The sequence below is a fragment of the Xiphophorus hellerii genome, chromosome 2, assembly GCF_003331165.1.
Source record: "Xiphophorus hellerii strain 12219 chromosome 2, Xiphophorus_hellerii-4.1, whole genome shotgun sequence".
Taxonomy (NCBI): domain Eukaryota; kingdom Metazoa; phylum Chordata; class Actinopteri; order Cyprinodontiformes; family Poeciliidae; genus Xiphophorus; species Xiphophorus hellerii.
The window spans coordinates 11,140,299-11,162,434 of record NC_045673.1 but is presented as its reverse complement, the minus strand read 5'-3'; the positions used below and the strand labels follow the sequence as shown (position 1 = coordinate 11,162,434).

The 22,136-nt window shown below is 38.5% G+C and overlaps 1 protein-coding gene across 1 annotated transcript in view; it reads left to right on the top strand.

The window, feature by feature from the left end:
* mef2aa (myocyte enhancer factor 2aa) overlaps nucleotides 1–22,136 on the top strand; it is a 73,472-nt gene that overhangs the window by 44,302 nt on the left and 7,034 nt on the right. Inside the window, 5 exon segments of the mRNA XM_032583456.1 lie at nucleotides 8,893–9,024; nucleotides 11,141–11,363; nucleotides 13,912–13,971; nucleotides 19,615–19,799; nucleotides 21,792–21,815. Coding sequence (XP_032439347.1) covers nucleotides 8,893–9,024; nucleotides 11,141–11,363; nucleotides 13,912–13,971; nucleotides 19,615–19,799; nucleotides 21,792–21,815 — 624 coding nt within the window.

The following is a 22,136-nucleotide window of genomic DNA, read 5'->3' as shown; positions in this document are numbered from 1 at the left end:
GAACAGAAATTACTTGTATGATTGTTTTCTTAAATAACAACAGTCAATCTCGAAATATAGATCTAAAACACCAGCAAAAAACATATTGTGTTCTTTAAAACTCTTCACCATCAACCCAACGTGTTCTTGATGACAAAATGATGAAGCATGAAAATGTTTAGAAGACGGGGATGGAAAATTATCTAAAACCAAAACTTTCTTTTGTTTTTGAAAGGTACATACTGTAAGTGGCCTACTACGTAAATATTCTACACTCTCTTGGGAGTAAACATAATGACCTTTTCAGTAATGCCAGCCATGCTAACAGCACTAATCATGCTAGCTGCTGCTTTAAGAGCTAAACACGGCTTATAATAATAATTCCATAAGAATTTTGTCTTATTTTTAACATAATAGTGAAACCCTTTGTAAAACCAGCACAATGTATTCTTTGGTTCTAATATAATTAATTAATTAATTAATTAATTAATTAATGTCTGCTAACAGCAGAAAAGCTGAACTAAATATTTCAAATGCTGTTTTCTATTATTGTCTGAGAGAAATTGTAATAATTAATCTGAATTTAAAGTTTTGAAAGTGTGTCCCATTGCATCTAACAATAATTTATTTTAATTCCGTGCTCATCTGTGGCACGAACCACATGAAATAGGTCACCAGTCTAATTCAGTTTGATCTATTTGGAACCAAAAGAGATGCAAGTTAGGCTAACAAATATTTGAACCACAAACCATGAGTCCTCCGTCTATGCTCAGTGACCTTGCTGTGTGGCTGAATCAAGTTCTTTCTTTTGTGCACAACAGCCTATGTGTGTTAGCTCGAACAGCAGTCAGATTGCCCTTGTGCCCCCCTCCTCCTACCGTTCAAGCTGCGTGGCCAGCCCCTCCTGCCCGAAGGCGATGATGGAGCAAAGCCTGGTGGGATAGGGGTGTTCAGGTTGGGGGGGTTTGTTGGAACTGTGCCATCCTCTCCTGGCTGCACGGCCTGACTGGGGGCAAAGAGGGTGGCTGCTGTGTCTCAGATTGATGAGGACAGGTCTGTGGTCAGGGTATAGAGTGTTGCAGAACAGACGTCCTGCTGGCACATCCTGCCCTCTCTGCCGCGCACTCCCCCAACCCCGGCCCTCCGCACTCGTCTTATCGGAACTTCTAATTGTCCTTATGAATATTTTAGAGGCCAGCAGGAATGAGAGTTCAGGGTTGGAGGGTATGGTTTCAATGGCCCTGACAGCTAATGATCCATTCAATGACCAGAGAGTAAGAAAGATGGGGAGGTAGAGAGTGGAGAGTTTCAACAAGCTACACATCAACATGATATCAGTTTTAGATGTATTCAGTTTTCATTTTGAGCAGTGAGGATTTTATGTGTTTTCATTTTTACTACTTGCTTTTTCTTTGTTTTAATTTTATAATTTGATTTGACATTTTCCTCTCCCCAGTCTACCAGCTAAGGCTGTTTTGATAACTTCACTCATGCAAACAAGTTTTCACATATTTTGTGAAATCACAACATATGTCTAATATAAGACACCATTTAACAGTGACATTTCTAGATGCAGATAGTCTTTAGCAACTAATGAAAAAATCTTCCATGCATACATAAAACATTTGTAGTTGAACCAAACAGAATTTTGTGGGAAAGTTCTGATCTCAGGTTCTCAGGTTTTTGTAAACCTGAGATCAGAACTTGACCTTTGGACATTTCCGTGGGCTGCCAACTTTTTCCAAGTTCAGCACATTATATTACAAATTAAGGTTGAAAGCTCAAAAGAGTAATAGACCAACTTTGCTATGCTACAGTCTGTCTTCCTTTTGTCTGCAGAAATGATTGCTCTTTAACAGCCTGAATAATTCTCACACATATCTTAGAAATTCTTACATCTCTAGCTCCATTCTCAAATACCTCACTAAAACTGATACTGGATCATTTTCAGTTTTCCTCCCACAGTAACACCTTCCTTACCAAAGAGTGTTGTTACTATGACCTGCTATCACTTTGTGTGTGGTGAAATGACTGAGCAGAAAAAGATGAATTGGTTTTGTGTGTCAGTCAGGGTCGATCAACCTGAAAATTGTCTGATTCTGATCACGACCTGAACTTTTAGCGCATCTGTAAAAACATCGCTAAAATGAAAAACTGTTTTGCACATAATGTTAACATGTTCTTAAGTCAGCCAGATGACGCATTAACCTTTGCTTGGCACTGTTTTTTATTTATTTATTTTTGTCATTTTAAGTAGTAGATGATTTTAAAAAAGTGGAAGGAATGTGTCCTTTCCATCTTTTCTCTGCTTTCTGGAAATCATCTCATCTTTATAATCACTGTACTTTTAACAAAATTAGGGCAAATTTTACTGAGAGCTTGGAGAGAACACCATCAACATGTAAAGCAGACAGTCAAGTTAAGGGCCTCCCTCCTCCCCCTCTTCCTCCTCCTTCTGTTCGTGCTGCTTCCTGTCCTCTGAGTAACTAGACAATGGAGTGTGCTAAAGGAAGGATATGAAGCCAGCCTCATATCCTGGTATCAGTCCGCTCTGTAATGTGGAATGGTCATGAGATTAAACAAGATATGTCTGGGAATTACAGCAGTCTCCTTGTCTTATAGGCCTCTGCTCTCATCTCACAGCATGTAGTGGGGAATGGAGGGAGAAAGGAGGACTTCTTCATTACAGCAACCTAGTGCTGGACCATGCCGTACTGTGCATAGAAACCAAACCAAAGAGGCTTTTATTCCCCTTAAGTGGGGACTGCATCACCGCAGGGGAAAGAGAACATGATGGTGGTGAAAGTCTCTTAAGATATTATGTAAGAGAAAAAATATTTCTCAGCAGATAAAAGCTTTCCTATCAGCCACCTCCCTGTGATGATTTCCCAGTGCGTTCACACTCAAAGAAGCCCTTTGATAAGCACATTATATGGAACAGCCCGGACACAATAGTGATGTCATAAGGATTAACACGCTACCTTGCATGGTGCGGACGCAGGCACAAGGGGTAATTCACGGCTCTGGAGCGCAAAGAGGGCAGGGGAAAATGAGGCGGGGGCTGGCCGCTGCACAACTGGTTAAAATATAGCTTCTGTGTACTTAAGGGAAGGCAGGAACAAACATTGCATGAATTAAATATTCATGATGTGCACCACTTTATTACTACAGGTTGCTTTGAAAAGAAGTGGGTTTGTATCTGTACTGTGGTGTACCAGTCACAGGTCAGCTTAAGTGCAGTGCCCTGCAGAAGTAGGGACTGAACTTATAACAAAGCTGCGATCTGTTATTGAGATTTTGTGGAACAGACTACACACAAAGTAGAACATAATTGTGAACTGAAAGGAATAGCGACATTTGTTATTCTACAAAATTAAATACAGCCTTCTAGTTTTAGTCAGATCTAGATTTCAATCTAGATTTTTTTTTTATATCGGGACCATTACAGATATTGATGTCAGATCAGGTATTGTCTTGTAAACCTCCTTCAGACAGGATTTTCCTGTACTTAGCTGTATTCCTTCAGCTAAGTATTCCTCTTGCTACAAATAGCCTTTGTGTCCTTTCAGAATAAAAGCATGATGCTGCGACCACCATGTTTCACCTTGGGGACAATGTGTTCAGGGTGATGTGCAGTATCAGTTTTTCACCATGCAAAAATTTTTGCATGTAGGCAAAGAAATGTAGTTTTGATTTAATATCACCAGGTCACCTTCTTTTGTTTGCCAGGTCTCCTACATCATTTATGGGGAACTTCTACCTCTACTCCTTCTGGTGTTCTTCTTGTCACCCTTCTAAATTAACCAAATGTGTGAAGTATGATGTAAAAATGTGACTACTTGTAAAGAAAAAAAGATTCAAAGTTTATCACTGGGATGTAAATCATGTGCTGTGACCCTAAATTACATATATGGACTGTGAATTGCTCATTTTACTGTTGAAAGGTAATAGTCTATCTTAAAATTAAATCAAAGTGGCATCCAAGGTTACCAAACGCTGCTCTAAAGCCTTCTGTCCTGAGTCCAAACTGAAAACCTGAGGAGGCAATTACTGTGCCGAATGTTTCCCATGGCAACAGCAAGGTTAATAACCAGAGCTCAGACCAAGATGAGAGAAAGATGTTTTCTTTTGGATGAGAGAACTTCAAGGCCTTGTGCGATGGAAAAAATTTTTGAAGGAAGACTGAAGTATGAGTATAAGCAAACTGATGGACCTGCACTGATGCACTAATAGACAGAAGCATGAAGTGTAGCTTTTATTTATTAATGGAAAAAACAAATTTCGTAGCCCATTTATGCTGCTCTGAGAAAATACCAACTGTCCTTGTTCTTACCCATCTTTGTGAGTCTTTTAGGGCCTTATGAACTGATGACCCACGTTTCCTTGTATTTGTGTCTCTTCCTTATTACACATGCATATTCTTCCTGGACATGCTGTTTAAAAATCCTCGTCAGAGCTCTATTCATGTATAGCTGAATATACTTTACAAAGTGCAATCCCCACAGCTGAAATTCAGCATGTAAAAGCTATTTGAAAGCTGCTTTCATAATGTGAAAACAAGGGAACGGAGGTCTGGAGCAGCAAACAGCTCTGACGTGTGAGAACAGCCCTGCTCTGTGTTAGGGTGGGCTTTAGGGCTGCCCCCTGCTTTGGTCATGTCTCTGCAGGGTTGCCAGTGATTGGCCAAGCATGTGGAGCTAGGTCTTGACAGGTGTTTGGAAGATGTACACCTGCTTGGCCATGTGCTTACTCAGTGATCCGTTTACTAGAAGTTGTGGAAAATGTCAGGCTGGGTGAGAAGGAGCGGCATGCATTTCAAGGATATCAAAACATTAGTTGATTCTGTTGAACACATGAAGTTCTGATTAAGCAATGAGAAGATTTTAGTGAAAAGTTGCAGTTTGTGTCCCAAAACATGACAGCCTATGTGGAACGTCCTTATACATAAAGAAAGCTGGACATTTTGAAGCTGGAGAAATTGCAGGTCTAAAAAAAACATTTCAATCAGCTGACTAACGTGACTGTATCTTTGGGAAACAGAGCTTGACAAGAGAGAAGCATCCTTAGTTGATCATCTACTGTTGATATTCTTAAACTTATTTTCAAAGGTACATAAATTGAAATCTATAAGCTCAAAATCTCAGATCCACTCCAGATGAGTAAATCCCCTTTTAGAAACACTTTCAACTTATAAGCAAAATTAATGACTTAAACCTACAATTTTTTTTAGACCCAATGCAACTGTAATTTTTAACAGTAAGGCTCAATAACCACTCTCTACATAGAAAACTTCTATTTAAACTTGAGTAACTTTATTTTCCTGCACTCCAACAAATTAAGTGACTGAGTTTTTGAAAAATGCGTGGAATTTATTGAAGAAATGTAATCTTTTGTAAAGCTCTTAAAATACACTTCTATTACTTTTATGATGTGAGAACAACAGTTTTACATGTTTCCTACAAAAGTAAAAAAAAATAATTATTATAAAACTATTATTGTAAAATAAAATCTGCGTTCCATCATAATTACATGGCCTACAATAATACATTTTGCTTAACTCACTCATAAATGAAAATATTAAATGTGCTTTGCTTTTTTGACACAACCCAATACTATATAACCTCTGGAGATGGACTCATTTATTGTACGTATGGTAGCATTTTAGGAATAATCTGTGCTGTCTTATCAAAGTATGTTATTTTTGATATTTTTAAAATACTATTCTAACATAGTGAAAACAAATTATTATATATATATATTTTTTACATTTTGTAGCAGTAGAGTGCTAGTCCTAGTAAGATCCCAAGATATCTAAAAAAGACACAAGTTCTTTCCCTCCTTTAATGGGCCTTTTTATGACTGAATAATTTTTAGGTCTGTGTTACATGGTTTAAAGGCAGCCAAGAGCAAAGTAGAAACTTGATAAAGATTGGAGAAATATTTCACAAGTCCTCTTTAAAAGATTAGCTCATATTTTAGATCATTGTATGCGATATTAAAATAAATAAGAATGGACCTAAAACTGTTCAGGACAACTTTGTGAACAGATTTACCCTTGATTGCCATGGTTTGGTAGGGACTCACTTAAACTACTGCTAACAACACCTCCCCAAATGGCTTTTGCCGATGGGTGTGGTGTGCTGAAGCCTGGCCAGACTTGTTGTGAAAGCAGAGCAGATCTGCCCATCTCGACCAATGTGACCAACATATTCCCATAATGAGCAGGTTGAAACCTAAATTTGCAGGTTGAGACCAGATCTTTGACTCACTGGTGGTGAAAGTGCATAGTTTGACTTCAGTAAACACAGGCCTTTCAGGACCCTAACTAAAGAGGGCCGTTTTAGTAAACAGGAAATGAACCAGCAAGGCGTTTTCTTAGAATGAGAAGAATGCCTCTGCTCTGTACCACACCAAACAGTAATGCATCTGTGGTACAGCAATGGTCATTCATTATCCAGAGGGCTTCTCTCTCTTGCGGTCCTCTGGGCATTGTGGACACTTATGTGGGTGTATTTTTTTTTTCTCTGAACTTCCTTATTTTCTATCACAGCTGTCAAACAGCAGCATATTTTCCATGCGCAGTATGCATATTAACATTGTTTATTGTGCCCCGAAAATACACAGCTCTCAAAAAACCCTCATGCACCAGAATGAATGGAGGCGAAGGGAGCAGTTTGAGACTTTGGCACCATCCAGCCATAATGAGCCGGGGAATTATGCAGGAGTTTAACGGAGCCAAGGAACAGGTTTTAGGAAATGCAGCTCATGCTGAGGTTGTGGTGAGCAGAGCTGGGTTAGCCGCATTGTCTGCACAAACCTAAACGCACTGTCACATCGCTTGTCAGAGGATGCAGCAGCTGTAGAGGCGCACCCTCCCCCTCAACTTCCACACATATCATACACACGTGCACCACATATACAGTTTCTGTTTCACACGCATACACTCACCCACACATGCACACATTTTCAACTTCGCTGGGTGATGAGGACCAGAAACAGAGAGTGAGGTCTCATTAGAGCTTGTAGGTTTCCCCTTCCCTGGCTCGCGCTCCGACCCCCGCATCCACAGGAGTTGGTGACCTTCCTGTAGAGACGAGGCCTCCAAGACGGCGCGCAGACAGGGCAGGGACCCTGCCGTGGACCTGTGGCCGCCTGATAGAGGAGTCTTGAGACCGGCACATAAATCATGTTTTTGATGTACACTTCCTCAATATCACAAGCTGTCATATGCTGTCAGCGAGTCTTGTTAACGCTGCTATTCAGAGCTGTAATGAGGAGCAGAGACGAGTCTGTGCGAAGGGGAGCATGGGAACATAATATCAGGGATATTTGTTGACTTGTTCCACATGTTTCTCACTTGCCAGAAGCCTCTTTGTGATGTTACCACATTGTGCACTCAAACTCTTTAAATTTGATGTCAACTCTGTAAATCTGTTCTTAGCTAAATCTATTGAAAAAAATACGATAACTGAATTTTTCATTCATGATATCCAAGTTATACACAGTTCAGGTCAGAGTGGCCCAATTGTAGCTGAAACACAATAAGTCAGCTACAATGGGCTGATTGTAGCTGACACAAATGCAGGTTCATAACACCTTGCAAAAGTACTGCTATCACTTGGACTAATTTAAATTTTGACAACTTTTAACCACAAGCTTTAGTGCAATACATTGTGTTTTATTGTGACAAACTAAAACAAAGTACCCTGGTGCATAATCATGAAGTGAAATATAAAGTACATATGTAGATGCTGCTAAGTGCACCACTTTTGAACCAACTGCCTTCAGAGTTTTCTTTAACACTTCAATCCATCATTTAAAAATGGAAAGATTAGCATTAGTGGTCATTAAATCTAACTTTTTGGGCATCCTGAATACACCATTCACACAGAAAAGTGTTGGTAGCAGCATCGTGATGAGGGGATGCAGTTTTTTTCAGTAGAAACAAGGCAATGGACGATAGTTAAAGAAAAAACAGACGAGGGTGTTCAGGCCAATTCTGGAAGAAAATCTGCAGCTCTACAATTGGATGCATTAGATCAAAGTATTTTCATGAGTTGGAATAGTGCAGCCTAAGTATTGCCCTGAATCCAATTAGAAGGCTGTTACATAACTTACAAATTTCAGAACAGCTCCCCATTTCACCTGAATTAGATTGGGTCAGATGTCTTTGCAAAAGTATGGACAACACATTTTCTCTTTAATTGTCCAAAACAAAAATAAAATTTGTTAAAAATTTGTGTTTTTAGTCTTTAAGTGGTGTCATTATTTAATTATGGACTTGTGAAAGACTCTAAGTAAAGGTATAAAACATTTGTCAAAAAATACAGCATTGCTGTCATAGTTTTGACAGCAATGTTTGTTCTTCTGCAACTAAAAAGCCTTTGACTAGAACACTGAAGCTGAAGCATTGGACAACCCAGAAGTGTCAGCTGTGGTTTTAGAAGTGAGAATTGACAACTTCAACTTGCATTGAGCGAAAAAGAAAAAAATAATTTAAAAAAAATCATATTTCTGTGCAACCTTTTGACTTTTAAAAGCATTGTTCACTCAGACTTTGGGTCAGATGTCTTAAGCACCTCAGACAACATTCTTCGCTTCTCATGTGATTTAAAATTTAAGTCTGCGTCTTAGTGCGCTCCCAACTTGGCTCAATAATGCTGTTAAAGAAGGCCTCTGTGGGAGTCACACCATCTGTCGCACATCTTGTGCTTCATTATTCCTTCTGTATGTTTCTGCCTACAGAATTTATTTCCACTCAAATTAGACGCCTCTATAACGATATCAAGAAGCCCCATATTTTTTTTATGCACAGCACTGTAACTGAGAAATAATAGACAAAAAAACAACAAAAAAATCACAACAAAAGCATCTTGCATACTATGTCTGTTCAACTGTGCAATTTCATTTCAGAAATTGAGAAACAAAGGCCAAAATGACTGTGCTAGTCCCGATGCTGATGACTGTTTCGGGCACAGCCCCCTCATGGATGACCATTTCGGCAAACTAAGCGAAGACAGTGATTTAATGTACAAGCGCTGTGGTGTAAGTACTTCTTTTTGTCTCCTGCTATTTTGTGTTGATTTTTTGTCTTTATGTTGATGTTCACCACAGGCGCTAAACAAGAAAGAACACAGAGGTTGTGATAGCCCGGACCCCGATGCCTCATATGTCCTCACTCCTCACACAGAAGAAAAGTATAAAAAAATTAATGAGGAGTTTGATAATATGATGAGAAATCATAAAATCGTAAGTACTGTAAATGCAACGTTCTTGCTTGGCTTTGTGGCACAAAAGGATTTTTTTCCTTTTTATTTATTTAACTTTTTGTTGCTCTCTAGTTAACTTGTGTCAGAACTACACTTCCTTAAGACTAATACCCTTTTTGGGGGTTTCATTTTTTCCTTCAGTTGATTTATTTTGCAGCTGATGTTTTGGCACACCCTTACCAGATTGCATTTCATTAGCAGATGAAATGTTGCATGTTTCTGCTAAACAGATTACAGCCTATTATCAAGGGGATGGTTCCTATAAATTTGAGAGAGCACTAACTATTTTAACACATAACATCGTGCTATAAATACTTCAATAATTAATATGTATTCCAAGTACTCCTGTTATAATATCAATGGCATGCTAGTTAAAAATACAAGTCAAGATTGCAAAATGACATCAAGCAGTAAAATTCTTGAGTGATTTTCTTAAAAGAGGCAGGGTTTCATTAAAAAAAATATTAGGACTGGGCAAGAACATATTCTTTCTTACTAAACGACCATTTATTTAATTTTACTTAAAGACTCTTACTTTGCCATTAACAAACTAATGTCAGCACCCACCCGGCTCACTGGATGATATTGCGATGAAATGCACCTGTTGTTTTCCACTCAAGGCTTTGCAAAGTCAGCACTTCGGAAGACGATGCAAATGAACTGAGATCCTTGTACGTTATAGCCTCCTCTGCAGCTGGTTTCTGTTGTGGTGAAAAAAAAAACATTCTGAAGAAAGAGGTTTTTATTTTTATTTTAAAAGGTAAGGTTACTTCAGAAGTGCTGATTGCTGCAATGCCACAGTCGTCACAGTATGCATGACTTTGGTTTTGTATTTTCTCTTTTGTTTGTGTTGTCTGTTTTTTTGTGTGTGAGTGTAGGCGTGCGGGTGTGTGTGTGTGTGTGTGTGTGTGTCATGGACGTATGAGAGTTCATCTGTATTTAAAAGATCATGATATTTAAAAGATCATGATTTTTTATGCATTTATCCATTCACAGGTACAAAAATGAGAAAATCATGAAAATGTTATTTTATTTCAGTAATTCAGTATTTATATATGTATTAAAGATTCAGTTAGACACAGAGTAATATATTGCACCTATTTATTTCTAGGTATTTTGATGATTAAGGCTTGATGCTAATGAAAAGTGAGGAATTTAGAATACGACACATAACCAATAGGAAATGTTATTTTATTCTGTTATTGATTACACATTCACTGTTTTGACAGTTGTCCAGTTTTACATTTATTGATACAAAAGGTTATTGCTAAAAATTTTGAATGACCTGCATTTGTATAGTGCTTTATTAAGTCAGAGGATTCCAAAGCACTTTACACTACAATCAGTCATTCACCATTCATACACATACTGATGGTGGTTCCAGCAAAGTACAGAATGCATATAGTGGCATTACATGGACATGCACTTATAATAGGTTAACAGTTCTGCATCTTTCTTGTCACTAGCCATTTTATAATTCAAGTCAAAGAAACTTATTTTTTTTGTTTTCTTTAGCAGTTAATTAAAACTAACAAATACACATTTGAAATATATTACTTGAGTAATAAATCTTTAAAAGTTTGATGTTTTGTAGTAAATATTCGAAGCAAATTAACTTTTGAATGATAACTCCAGTTTGTTGAGCTTCTTCTTTGTACCTTATTATTGATGTTTAGCAGACGATTGATTGAAAATGTTTTAATGGAGCACATTTACTTTAGTCATTTTTGGGAAGGTTTCTGATCTTTGTAAATTTATTAGCTCTTTAAATCCCCCTCTTTGCAGGAACTGCCTGTTGATGTTGCTATGACAACTGACAGTCAACCACACATCAGAACTTGGATTTGGTATGTGCTGTGTGTAAATATTTATCTGTGTGTCTCCTGCTCCAGCCCACGGCATTGCCTCAGCAGAACTTCTCCATGCATGTGGCGGTGCCCGTGTCCAATCCTAATGCCATGTACCAGGCGGGAGGGAATCTGGGCAGCCAGGCCCTGGCAGCAGCAACAGCGTCGCTGAATGAGAGCGGGATGCTGTCCCCTCCGCAGGCCTCCCTGCACAGGAATGTCGTCTCCGGTGGAGGATCTCAGAGGCCCACCAGTGCAGGAAGTGCAGGTTAGTAAACAAGAAATAAAAAGATATTTCTTCAGTGGTGAATCAAGTTCCGATAGATGTTTTTAGTTTTTGGTTTTCACTTCCAATATTCACTCTGGCTGTGGCAGTGATAAAATGCTTTCTTAATTTAGAAGCATAAATACTGAAAGCCTGGGGAAAAAGTGAATGTGATTCTCTACAGTACTACTAATTTCTTAATTCCCAGATTGTGTCATGAAGAACATATGCTGTATTAATTAGTGGGCTCTAACTATTTGTTAGCTGTAGCTTCGTGACTATTGAAAATACTCTTGTTTTTTTATATTTTTTTTCCAGATTTTCTCATATAGATCTCAGTTAGATAGATAGATAGATAGATAGATAGATAGATAGATAGATAGATAGATAGATAGATAGATAGATAGATAGATAGAGAGAGAGAGAGAGAGAGAAAGAGAGAGAGAGAGAGATAGATAGATAGATAGATAGATAGATAGATAGAGAGACAGACAGACAGACAGACAGACAGACAGACAGACAGACAGACAGACAGACAGTTAGTTAGTTAGTTAGTTAGTTAGTTAGTTAGTTAGTTAGTTAGTTAGTTAGTTAGTTAGTTAGTTAGTTAGTTAGTTAGTTAGTTAGTTAGTTAGTTAGTTAGTTAGTTAGTTAGTTAGTTAGTTAGTACAGTATAATTAGGAAGCCTGGCAGACAGACGTTGGACCCTGCACCTACGTCTCAATAACACACATTACTTTGCATTCCCTATATTTTTTCTGAGTTCTTCTCAGGGCTAAATGTTCATCCATCTTGTTAGCTATCAATATCACATTGCCCGTTTTGATGGTTTGAATAGAAGGTTTGAACATCTCTCCCCTCTTTGCTCCTTCTCTACATCCAAAACGCCTCCTTTTCAACTTCTCTGGGATTTCTGGCTTCAGTTGTGATATTATTTCAGCTTTACCCATGTTAATGAGCTCCTCCTTGTTGTAAACTACCCTGTTGCTACGGTTACGCATCATAACAAAATAGCAAAGTATGAAAAAATATTGCCAAAAATCTCTCTCTTTCTGTATAGCACAGAGAGATATAGATATAGATATTTCACTCTAACATTCCCATCGTCACAGCTTACTTTATCAGCTTGGTGGAAAAATGATGTCAAATGAACTACTACTTGTATAACTTGTCTGACTCAGTCAATCAAAATGGCTCTCATAAGGTTTTTCTGCACTGCGCACAGAGTAAGTGCACTTAACAAGGTGTGAAATATCTCAATGAGCTTTAACCACACATTAGAATTGGCTAGCAACCCCCATGTACTAAACGGCCGTTCTTCAAAACATTTCCTCTTTGTCTTTTGCTTCTTTCACCATTTTACTGTTCTCTTTTCATTTTGCGTCACACTAACGTTTCAAAAGCTGGAAAAGTATGTCTAATGAGATTTTTATAGCGAGGTTGGGTTTGAAATGTATGCAAAGTTAACATTTTACCTGCCCATAATAACTCCTTTGATGTTCTCATTTGGTATAAATCTATATCAGTTGTTCCTGGAGGTCTAAGCTAATGGCTGGTCTACGTGGGGGAAAGAGCAAGGCGGGTTTGTATTGGCTTAAAGCAATTCTACTCACAAACATCACGTTTGTATTGGACTGTTATTTTCAAGGAACTCTATCATGATTTATACAAGAAAGTGAGGACATGCACCCCCAATCTTGTTCCTACTTGAAACACAAGTTGAACAGGTGAGGAATTTCCAATGAAGATAAAAACCGAAACATAAAAAATAATGCAGGATAAAAACTAGTGTTTAAACAGCATTCAGTTATAGCTCTGTAATATTTTGGCTTTTTGAAAAAGCTTTACTTTTCTTACAGAGTTAGTCTGACAGAAAATGCTCTATTTATTCTACACAGGAAGATAATGAATGTACCACCACCTCCTTTCTTCAGTTGCTCTATGAACAATTGGCAGTATAAGTAACTACCTAATTCAAGCATGACAACAATTTAAATGTTTGTAAAACAATTTTTGACTAGACCGCTATGACATTTTAGAGATTTGGGTTCTTATAAAGTAATAGCAATCCACTTTAGTCTCTACCCCTCCTTGATGGCCCATTAGGTTTAGTCATTAGGAATAACTAATCTGTATGTATACTAAGTGAAGACACTTACAATGTAAACAATGTTATGTACTACATCTAAGATATCAACTACCTGGAGTCTTTTAACAGAATTTACGCCTTTTTAAAACTGAAATAAAATCTGCTTTCCAAAAGCACACCTAAATGCTTGACAAAGGTCTTGTCAAAACTAAAATGCTACACTCATCAATTCAGCTCCTATAGGCATGCAAACTCAAACAACATGCTGATGTAGCTCTTCTTAACCATATATTTTAAAATTCCCCCCCTGCCAAGAGGACACAGACACCACACTTTCATGTGCTGTGAAGATGAGCTCTGCTTGACATTCTTACGTCTGGTCTGGCATCTCCATCACATGCTCCGCTCGCTTACAGAAAGGATGCAGATGGTTAATCATATCCACTCTTTGCATCTCATTAGGTGGCATGCTGGATACCACAGACCTTTCAGTGCCAAGTGGTGCGGGCTCCAGCCCAGCGGGTAAGTCCTCCTGGAGAGATTCATTAGCTCTCTGTTCCTCTGCCCAATAGGCCTCCTGCTTAGCTCACTGGCTGGGTAGATGCATTTTATTTGAGATTGCTTCAAAACCCTTGTCACCATGTCTGATGGATCATCCATTAGCTAAATAATATTTTCATAGCATGCAAAACAATTTTTTTAAAAAAAGAATTAATAAAATTCACTTGGTTTTTGTTCCTTTGTGCTAAAACGTTTTGCTAAAAAGGTACGGCAATTAGTTGTCTTCTGACATTGCATGGAGACCTCTGTTAACAGGTGCATCTGCTTCCCCCGGAGGCCCCTATAAGGCTGTGGAAGGTGGCTAAGATGCCTAGAGCAGCATAACCCTGCAGCTATTCAGGCCATGTCATCCCACTAAGTCCTTAGTACACAATGACCGGACAGGCTGTCATGGCTGAAATGTGTTCTGTGAGTTGTTGAAGCAGGTGCGGTTAACTCTTTCCTTATGACTCAGCAGAATTTCTGGTGAAACACAACATATCCTCATAGAACAGCATGACATTCGGTAAGAATAGTTTGACATGGATGTCATCCGTTTGGAGCTATTACAGTGGGCCAATGGCTTCAAAGAATAAATTTGATTAAAAGACGGTGTGATCGTTTTAGGTTTGGGTTCCGTATTGGGACCAAGACCTTGTCCCTTAGGAGGCGGGGGGCGTTGTCGTCAGCATTTGGCAAAGTGCAAACATGTTGCAGCTGTTGTTTGTACCATGTTTGCAGAGGAGTCGAGGCCACAAGCAGAACAAACCGCACCGGCCCCCATGTCAGATGACCGTTCCTGACATACTTCTGATTTTTTACGAGTCACAGTCATGAGCACAGCAGAGGCGTTTCAAAAGGGACAGATGGAAGACAAATTGTGTGATATTTCTTTTCTACTCAAACGGTGTCACCACTGTCAGAAGACAATGCTCAGGAAGATTTTTTTTTTATTTCCAAGCACTCCTTGTTCAGTAATTACTGCTTTAATTGCTGGATTGTTTGCTAGGTGTTCAAGTGTTCTTTCTCACATGTACTGTGAGCATTATTGGCCACATTCACTGGCAAACTATTTTCTGCTACTGAATTCTCTGAAATAAGCCATCTGTTGTTCTTGTCTGTGGCAGAGATAATGGCTCATCAGCACCTTTAAAAACACAACAACTTTTCTTTGAAGTTGATTTCAAGCTATACTCTAACACAACAGTGTTCACGCCAGTTTCTATTCCTCAAAATGTGTTTTCTGTCTACAACTTGTACACATACAGTTAACCTCAAGTGCTGGTCCCCATCTGGTCTGAATGTTTAGGTGGAGATTGAAGATTTAAAAGAGCATGCAATGTACCTTTAAGCTGACCATATTATCTGATCTGGAAGAAGTACAAGCTTTTAAAATATTTGTACAAAATACGTGTATCTGCATTTAAAAGACGTGTAATGCATTTCATGTTTGTGTTAAATCTCACTTATTCTGAGTTTTTTACACATATAAGTTTATGTGAAGTGCTTCACTTACAGTATAATTTTAAATTGTTCTGAAAGTCAAATTAAAATTGATTTAACTTCACTTGGGCAGCTTTTGAACTTTTGTTTCTACATTAAAATACGTCACAATGTATGATTCAACATTGGCTAATGGGGTCGTGCAAGAGCAGGGCGGGGTCTGTGTGATGTTGCCTTTATTTTAGGAAAGTAATTTTCTTCTGTAGTGGGTTTTGATTTATCCACCTATGATTAGTTGGATGAGTAACGTGTATTCCATCCTGATGAGTGATGCAACAATTTTTTTCCCCCAGAATTATTCCTCTGAGATACAATGAAAGATCTGTGCATGGCTTATGTTAGTTGAAAGCTGTTTTTTGTTGTCCTTGATTGGCTTCCATTATTTCTTCTCATTGACAGAAACACACGTGGGTTGCTGGGCACAATAACTCACCGTGTTTTCTTTCCTTGATTTTGAAAATAAAAACCGAAGGCTTCATTTGTAAACACTGGGCCTTATGTAATACCCAACCACCACCTTCTCTTTTTTTTTCCCATACCATGTTAATAATTCAGAACAATGATCATAAACCAAACTGCTTTCAGTGTTGACAGGTTTCAGCAGCAGAGGATTTAAGGCAGGTGAAATCTGAATAATTAAAATTGAGGGCAGACGCTGGAAACAAGCTGCGTCTTAACTTGTGGTTGGTTCCGATGGCTCTTGGCTCTGAAATAACTTTGTAGTTTAGCTGTTTGTTAAGACGTGTTACATGTCTTGCGTTTGCTTGGAAATAATCATCTTGCTCAGTCCTTATCAGACATCTCGGGGCACATTCCATAGATAACATGGTCTAGTTGGAAACTTCAAGCCTAAATCAGTCTGTAAAAACACAGCAGAATGTTTGTGTTTGTCTTTTAATAAAATAAAAGACGACCGGGTGATAAACTGTCCTCAGGTTGTGATGTCAGTGCAGACAAACATCCAAAATGACTAAGATAATAATTGATCCTGGCAATATATCCTAGTAATAATGCAATAACAAAAACAACAGCCATTGTATTCATCCTGTCATTTTGGTTTTGGAGATGAACAACTTACATCATTCAAGCAAAAAATGAAAACAACCAAAACACCTCAGACACATCAAGCAGGCAGAGAACTTCTTGTGGGTATTTTGTACATTAGATCAAAATGTACAAAATACATTTTGTACAAGGTTTATAGGTTGGAGTCTCATTAAAGCTTGCATTTGGGAATTTGTTGGTTGACTTTTTGCTGTTCATGTGCAGTTTTGTTGTATAAAAAGTTGAATAGCAGTACTATAATTATGTTGGTGGTTATTACAAGTCAAAACAATACATTGACATGATGTTTTCCTTCAGATTAATAAAAGTATATGATATTTGCTTTACCTGTATAGTTGTTTCCTTTTCTTATCTGCACAATAAAGATGTCTAGATGAGAGTGACAGACATAACCTGCTTGACCCATGTTTTCTCATTTAATTTTGTAGCAAAGTAAAGCCTTTGAAATAAAAAAAACAAAACAACAACAAAAAAAACAACTATACAAGCTTGTTGACGTGCTTGTTTATTGTTTTGTGAAGTACACTGTAAATCTTTTATGATTTACTAAAGTGCTACATATTTAAAGCTACATGACCTTGGAAAAGTATTTATACATCTTAAGTACTTGCATGGGTCATTAACAAATATTATCATATAACTGTGGAAGGGAATGACCAGGACATGCAGTTTTAAAAATGTTTTCCAAATAAAAATGCAAAAAGTATAGAATGTATTTGTATGTAGCCTCTTGACGCAAATCTCAGAACAACTGCCTGTGTTTTAAGGTGTCACTTTGTCCATGTAGTGACTGACATTTTTGCCAATTCTTATTTGCAAACAAGCTTTGGCTTGCAGTACTTTCCTTGTTGAAAAACAACATCCCCACAGCATGATGCTACCACCACCATGTAGTGCTTGAATGGTGTGTTCAGGTTAATGTGCAATTTTCTTCCATGCATGGCATTTTGCTTTTAGCTGACAAGATTTCTATGTTGTTTTTTTGTTGTTTGTTTGTTTTTTGTTTTTTTCTTCAGGGGCTTTCTGACAGAGTATTGCAGTGGATTTTAATTGGACCAGAGTTAAGAAGCTGAATATAAATTTACATTAGTTTTCAGATTTTTATATTAAAAACATTTTACAACTATGCACTACTTAGTGTAAGTCTGTCATTTAAAATCACAGTAAAATACCCAGACGTGGTTGTACAGTTGTATTCCCCAACTATGTGGAGGAATTTGAATGGTTTGAATAATTTTGTGATGCACTGTAAAAAGAGCCTGGCCTACTGAGCATGAATCATTTATAATATGGGGAGTGATGTTACAAATCACAACAGTAACGTGGTTTCCAGAGCTAAAACAAACAACCCAGTAATGACGGGGACGGTGGCTCCCTCCTCCTGTAAGTCAAAATGACTGTTCTGAAAACAGCCTATTTGTCATCCCTGTTGTCCTGTTTTCCCTCAAAAAATAACTTCATGTTTTGTGTTCAGTGCAGCCTTCTGCTGGAGTTGCTCCCTAGTTGTTATCAGATTGGTCTTTACGTGCCAAATTGCCACATTGCCTCCCATTCCTTTACATGAAATCCTATTTGCACTAACTTCTCATTCCCACAAAATGACATCCTGGCTGTTTTTAATCAGGCTTGCTATTTTTGGAGCCTTGGACATTTACCCTGCTAATTCTGTAAACACTGTTTTCTTGCAGCAGCAGCCAAGTCTTGTGTGTGATCAAAGCCAGAGCTGATGGCGATAGCTGCTTGTACACACTGTTGATTCAGCTGTGAGATACTATTGTAGGCTTCATAACTGTTTATTTGGCCATGAATTGTTGCTCTCCTTATCTGCAGTCAGCGGGGGCCATTGTTCCATTATGTATTTTACGCCCGAGCCTCTTTGTCGTGTACACACTCTGTGTTTCTGTCCGCTGAAGACAATGGACAAGTCTGCAACTTGTTGAAGTGTTAATGATCTGTTGATGTTTTGCAAGATAATGTGATTTCTTCTTTTTGTTCTCATCGTTTTCAGAAATAAAACCACATTTCTTTGGTTGCAAAGACAAATTTCACTCAGACATTAAAAGCACAATGCCTTTAAAATCCAAGTGCACTTGAAATATGACTTATGCTTTGTTTCAGTTTTCTCAGCAGCTTGGTGCCTGGTTTCTATTAGAGAACTGCGGATCTTTTTCAGAGGAGTCATTTAGTATTCGGCACTTGAACAACAAAATTAAAGTATTGTAGGTTTGCAAAACAGGAACAAGATTTTTTTTTTATCAGACGTGCTAAAACATGTCAGCAGTTTAAACTAAGCAGATGCAGACATTTCACAGCATTGCTACAATTTGACACATTTGGACAGCGAGTCCTTGTAACAGGGAAACTCAAAGTCACTTTCTTGTTTCAGACAGTTTTGTTAATTGTGTTGTGGTCTGTAAAGATGCACCTTAGAGACGAAACAGAGTTCTTAAGAACTGAAACTCGGAAAAAAAAAAAAAATAATTCTCAACTAGTATTTGTTTCTACCCAATAATGAAATTCTTCAATTTTAGGAGTTTAGTATTTGTGCAGCAGAAAAAGAGTTTTGAAAAAAGGTGTGAATTTATGTTATGTACAAAACAATAATAATATGGGAAATGACTAATGACTACGATCACCAAGGTGCAAACATTAAGACAAAAATCTTGCACTTTTTCTGTTGTTTGCACGACAAAACCACATAGCAGAACATTTATTCAACTGTTATAGACCCAGTTGTGTCTTTTTAGTGGTCACAGTACATTTGCCAGTGAACTGCGCTTCATCCCCAAGATGCAAAGACTTGCCTTTGATGTAATCATTCACAATAAAAAATGAAAGGCTCATCAATTTTGAAATGGACATTTTATTTTTGTAAACACGCAGGATAATTATCCGAGTCGATTAAAACTTCCCAGAGGGTTGGAAACACTTAACGCCGCATGCTGCACGCGAGCTGTGGAACAAGACGGCGTGAGAGGTTTCTCATATGGCCGGGAGTGTTGTCAGTCACAGCCCTCTGGTTTGATGATGCGTTTCTGTTGCCGTGTGTCTCTGCAGGGAACGGCTTCGTTAACCCCAGGGGCTCGCCGAGCCTCCTCAGCACGCCTAGTGGCAACGGCCTGGGTAAAGTCATGCCTACCAAGTCTCCACCACCTCCTGGAGGGAACATGGGAATGGGGAGCCGCAAGCCAGACCTGAGGGTTGTTATCCCTCCATCGAGCAAAGGGATGATGCCCCCACTGGTGAGTAAAGAGCACACTTCCGCACACCAGTTTCATCTGCCCGAGGATCTGAGAGGCTGCATGAAAACTTTCATAGAAGAAGCATGTGCAGAATGTCTGTGATGTTATCATTGCAGCACATCATGGTTTGCAAGTGAGGTTATCACCTCATTTAGGACTTTGCTTATCTGCATTAAACTTGCTACAACAACGTTCTTTGTGAAATCAACATTTTGCACTTTAGGAAACCTTCCTTTAAGATTCCTTGAGCCTTATGTCGTAAACATGTCATAACCCCTTAGAAATGAACTCTAGGTTCATACAGGGCTTTGCAAAGTTATTCATGGGCAAACACTAAGTGCTGCATAATTATGAAGTGGAAGGAAAATGAGTCATACTTTTCAAAACATTTACAATGAAAATTTTAAAATGGGTGGCATGCATTTGTATTCAGCTCCCTAGAGTCTGTTACCTTTAAATAAAGGCACAATTGGCTTCAGAAGCCACACTTGTTTATAATGTAACCTCTGAATAAATGCAGCTTCTCTGTAAAGGTTTATTAATAAACATTAATTAACCAAATGCACAATAAAGACCAAGAAACAAACCAGGTCAACAATAAAGTTGTGGGAAATTTAAAATCATAGAATAATTATTAAAACAATATCAGTGGATATTTTAATATTTGCACATCTCAAGCAGCACTGTCTTATTTATTATCCAAAAATTGAACATATTGGAGATGGCTGCAAAACTACTAAGACATGGACCGTCCTCCTAAATTGACCGGCCAGGTAACGGATAGCAACATTGTTCAGATAAACTCTGGTGGAGCTGCATAGATCCACAGCGCAGGAGTGAGAATCTATTGACATAAAACCATATTCTCTGAGCACCCAACCAATTTTGCAATACACTGTGGCAGATTTAAATACTTTAAGCACATCATCCTGATAGTAAAACTTTGTAGTGGCAGCATTCTGTTCTCTTCTGAACAGAAAACAATGAAGCTTGTCAGAATTGATGAGAAGACGGTGGGGAATAAAAAAGGGCAATTCTGGAAGAAAGGACTTCCAGCAGTACAAAGACCTTAGCCATACAGTCATAGTCATAATGTAATGATCTAAATAAGAGCTTAATAAGAGCATTCATGCTCGTAACAGTTCCAGCTGTAATTGCGACGAACGCTGGTTCTACGAAGTAAGAACTCAATGAGTAGTTTTCAAAGGTACTGTAAAGTAGAATAGAGGGGTGAAATATTATCTAAAAGCTGACATGTTGCAAGTGCTTCAATAACGGCAAACTGTTCCTGTGAAGGAACATTCTTGCGCCTCGGATGCATCAAGAGCAGACAGGACAAATTGTTTGAGATCTGAAACAGGTTCAGTCTGGAGGTTGCTTCAGTCTTGCCTGAGCCGTAGAGGCGGTGGAAGGTGGCTGCTGTGGCAGGTCTGCAGACAGCCTGTCATTAGGCCATAATGGTATTAAATTAATCACATCTCAGTGTGACAGAGTGTAGATGAAGACTTAATCATGGGCCCAGGGTGTGAGCCAGATAATATCTTGTCGCCCTTGTCGTGTCTTCCCACAGCTATTGATTGAGGATGAGTATTAGGAGCCCTGGCCTGCTCACAGTGTGTCCCACAGCAAAGAAAAGATGGAACATGGGTTTCTTGTTTCTACTTTCAGGCTCAGAGAAGAGTCAGGGTGAACAGGAAAAAAAACACAACTGTCTGTAGTTTATGATGATTGTGAGTAGATGTTAGGGAAAAGTTTGAGTTTGTATCCTGTATCAGAATAAGTTATTTCTTATTCTGCTTAAAGGTTTTAAGGCACAGCTGTTCATAACTGCTCATAAAACGTAAGATTTTGCATTGGTGGCACAACTCATCAGCAATTTTACTTTCAGTTGTGTCTCTTTTACAATAAAATCCTGATAGCTATCACCTCTACCCCCTCCTGAACACTCTGCTCCTTTTCCGTAACTCTCTTCTTTCCTTCTGTCGAGGGCAGTCGGAAGAGGAGGAAATGGATTTGGTGAGTTTGACAAATGCCTGGGCAAATGGCTGAAATGTTAACACGCTTCAAGTAATCACATGCTGATCTGAAGGCAGTGTTCAAAGAGTAGACACTTTTCCTTCAAAAAATGTAAAAGACAACAGCTTTTGTCACTGCATGCATTAAGGTTGCCCTGTGAAGAAGACTGCCTTGGACCTGTTAAATTGGCTCCTCTATTCCAAACATGTGAATATTAGTCACCAGGAGTTGGGGTGTGCAGGAGTGTGTGATAGGAAGAGGAGAACTAATGCTAATCCTTTTCACACTGCTATATTACAGTCATGGTTTGATGTCTAACAA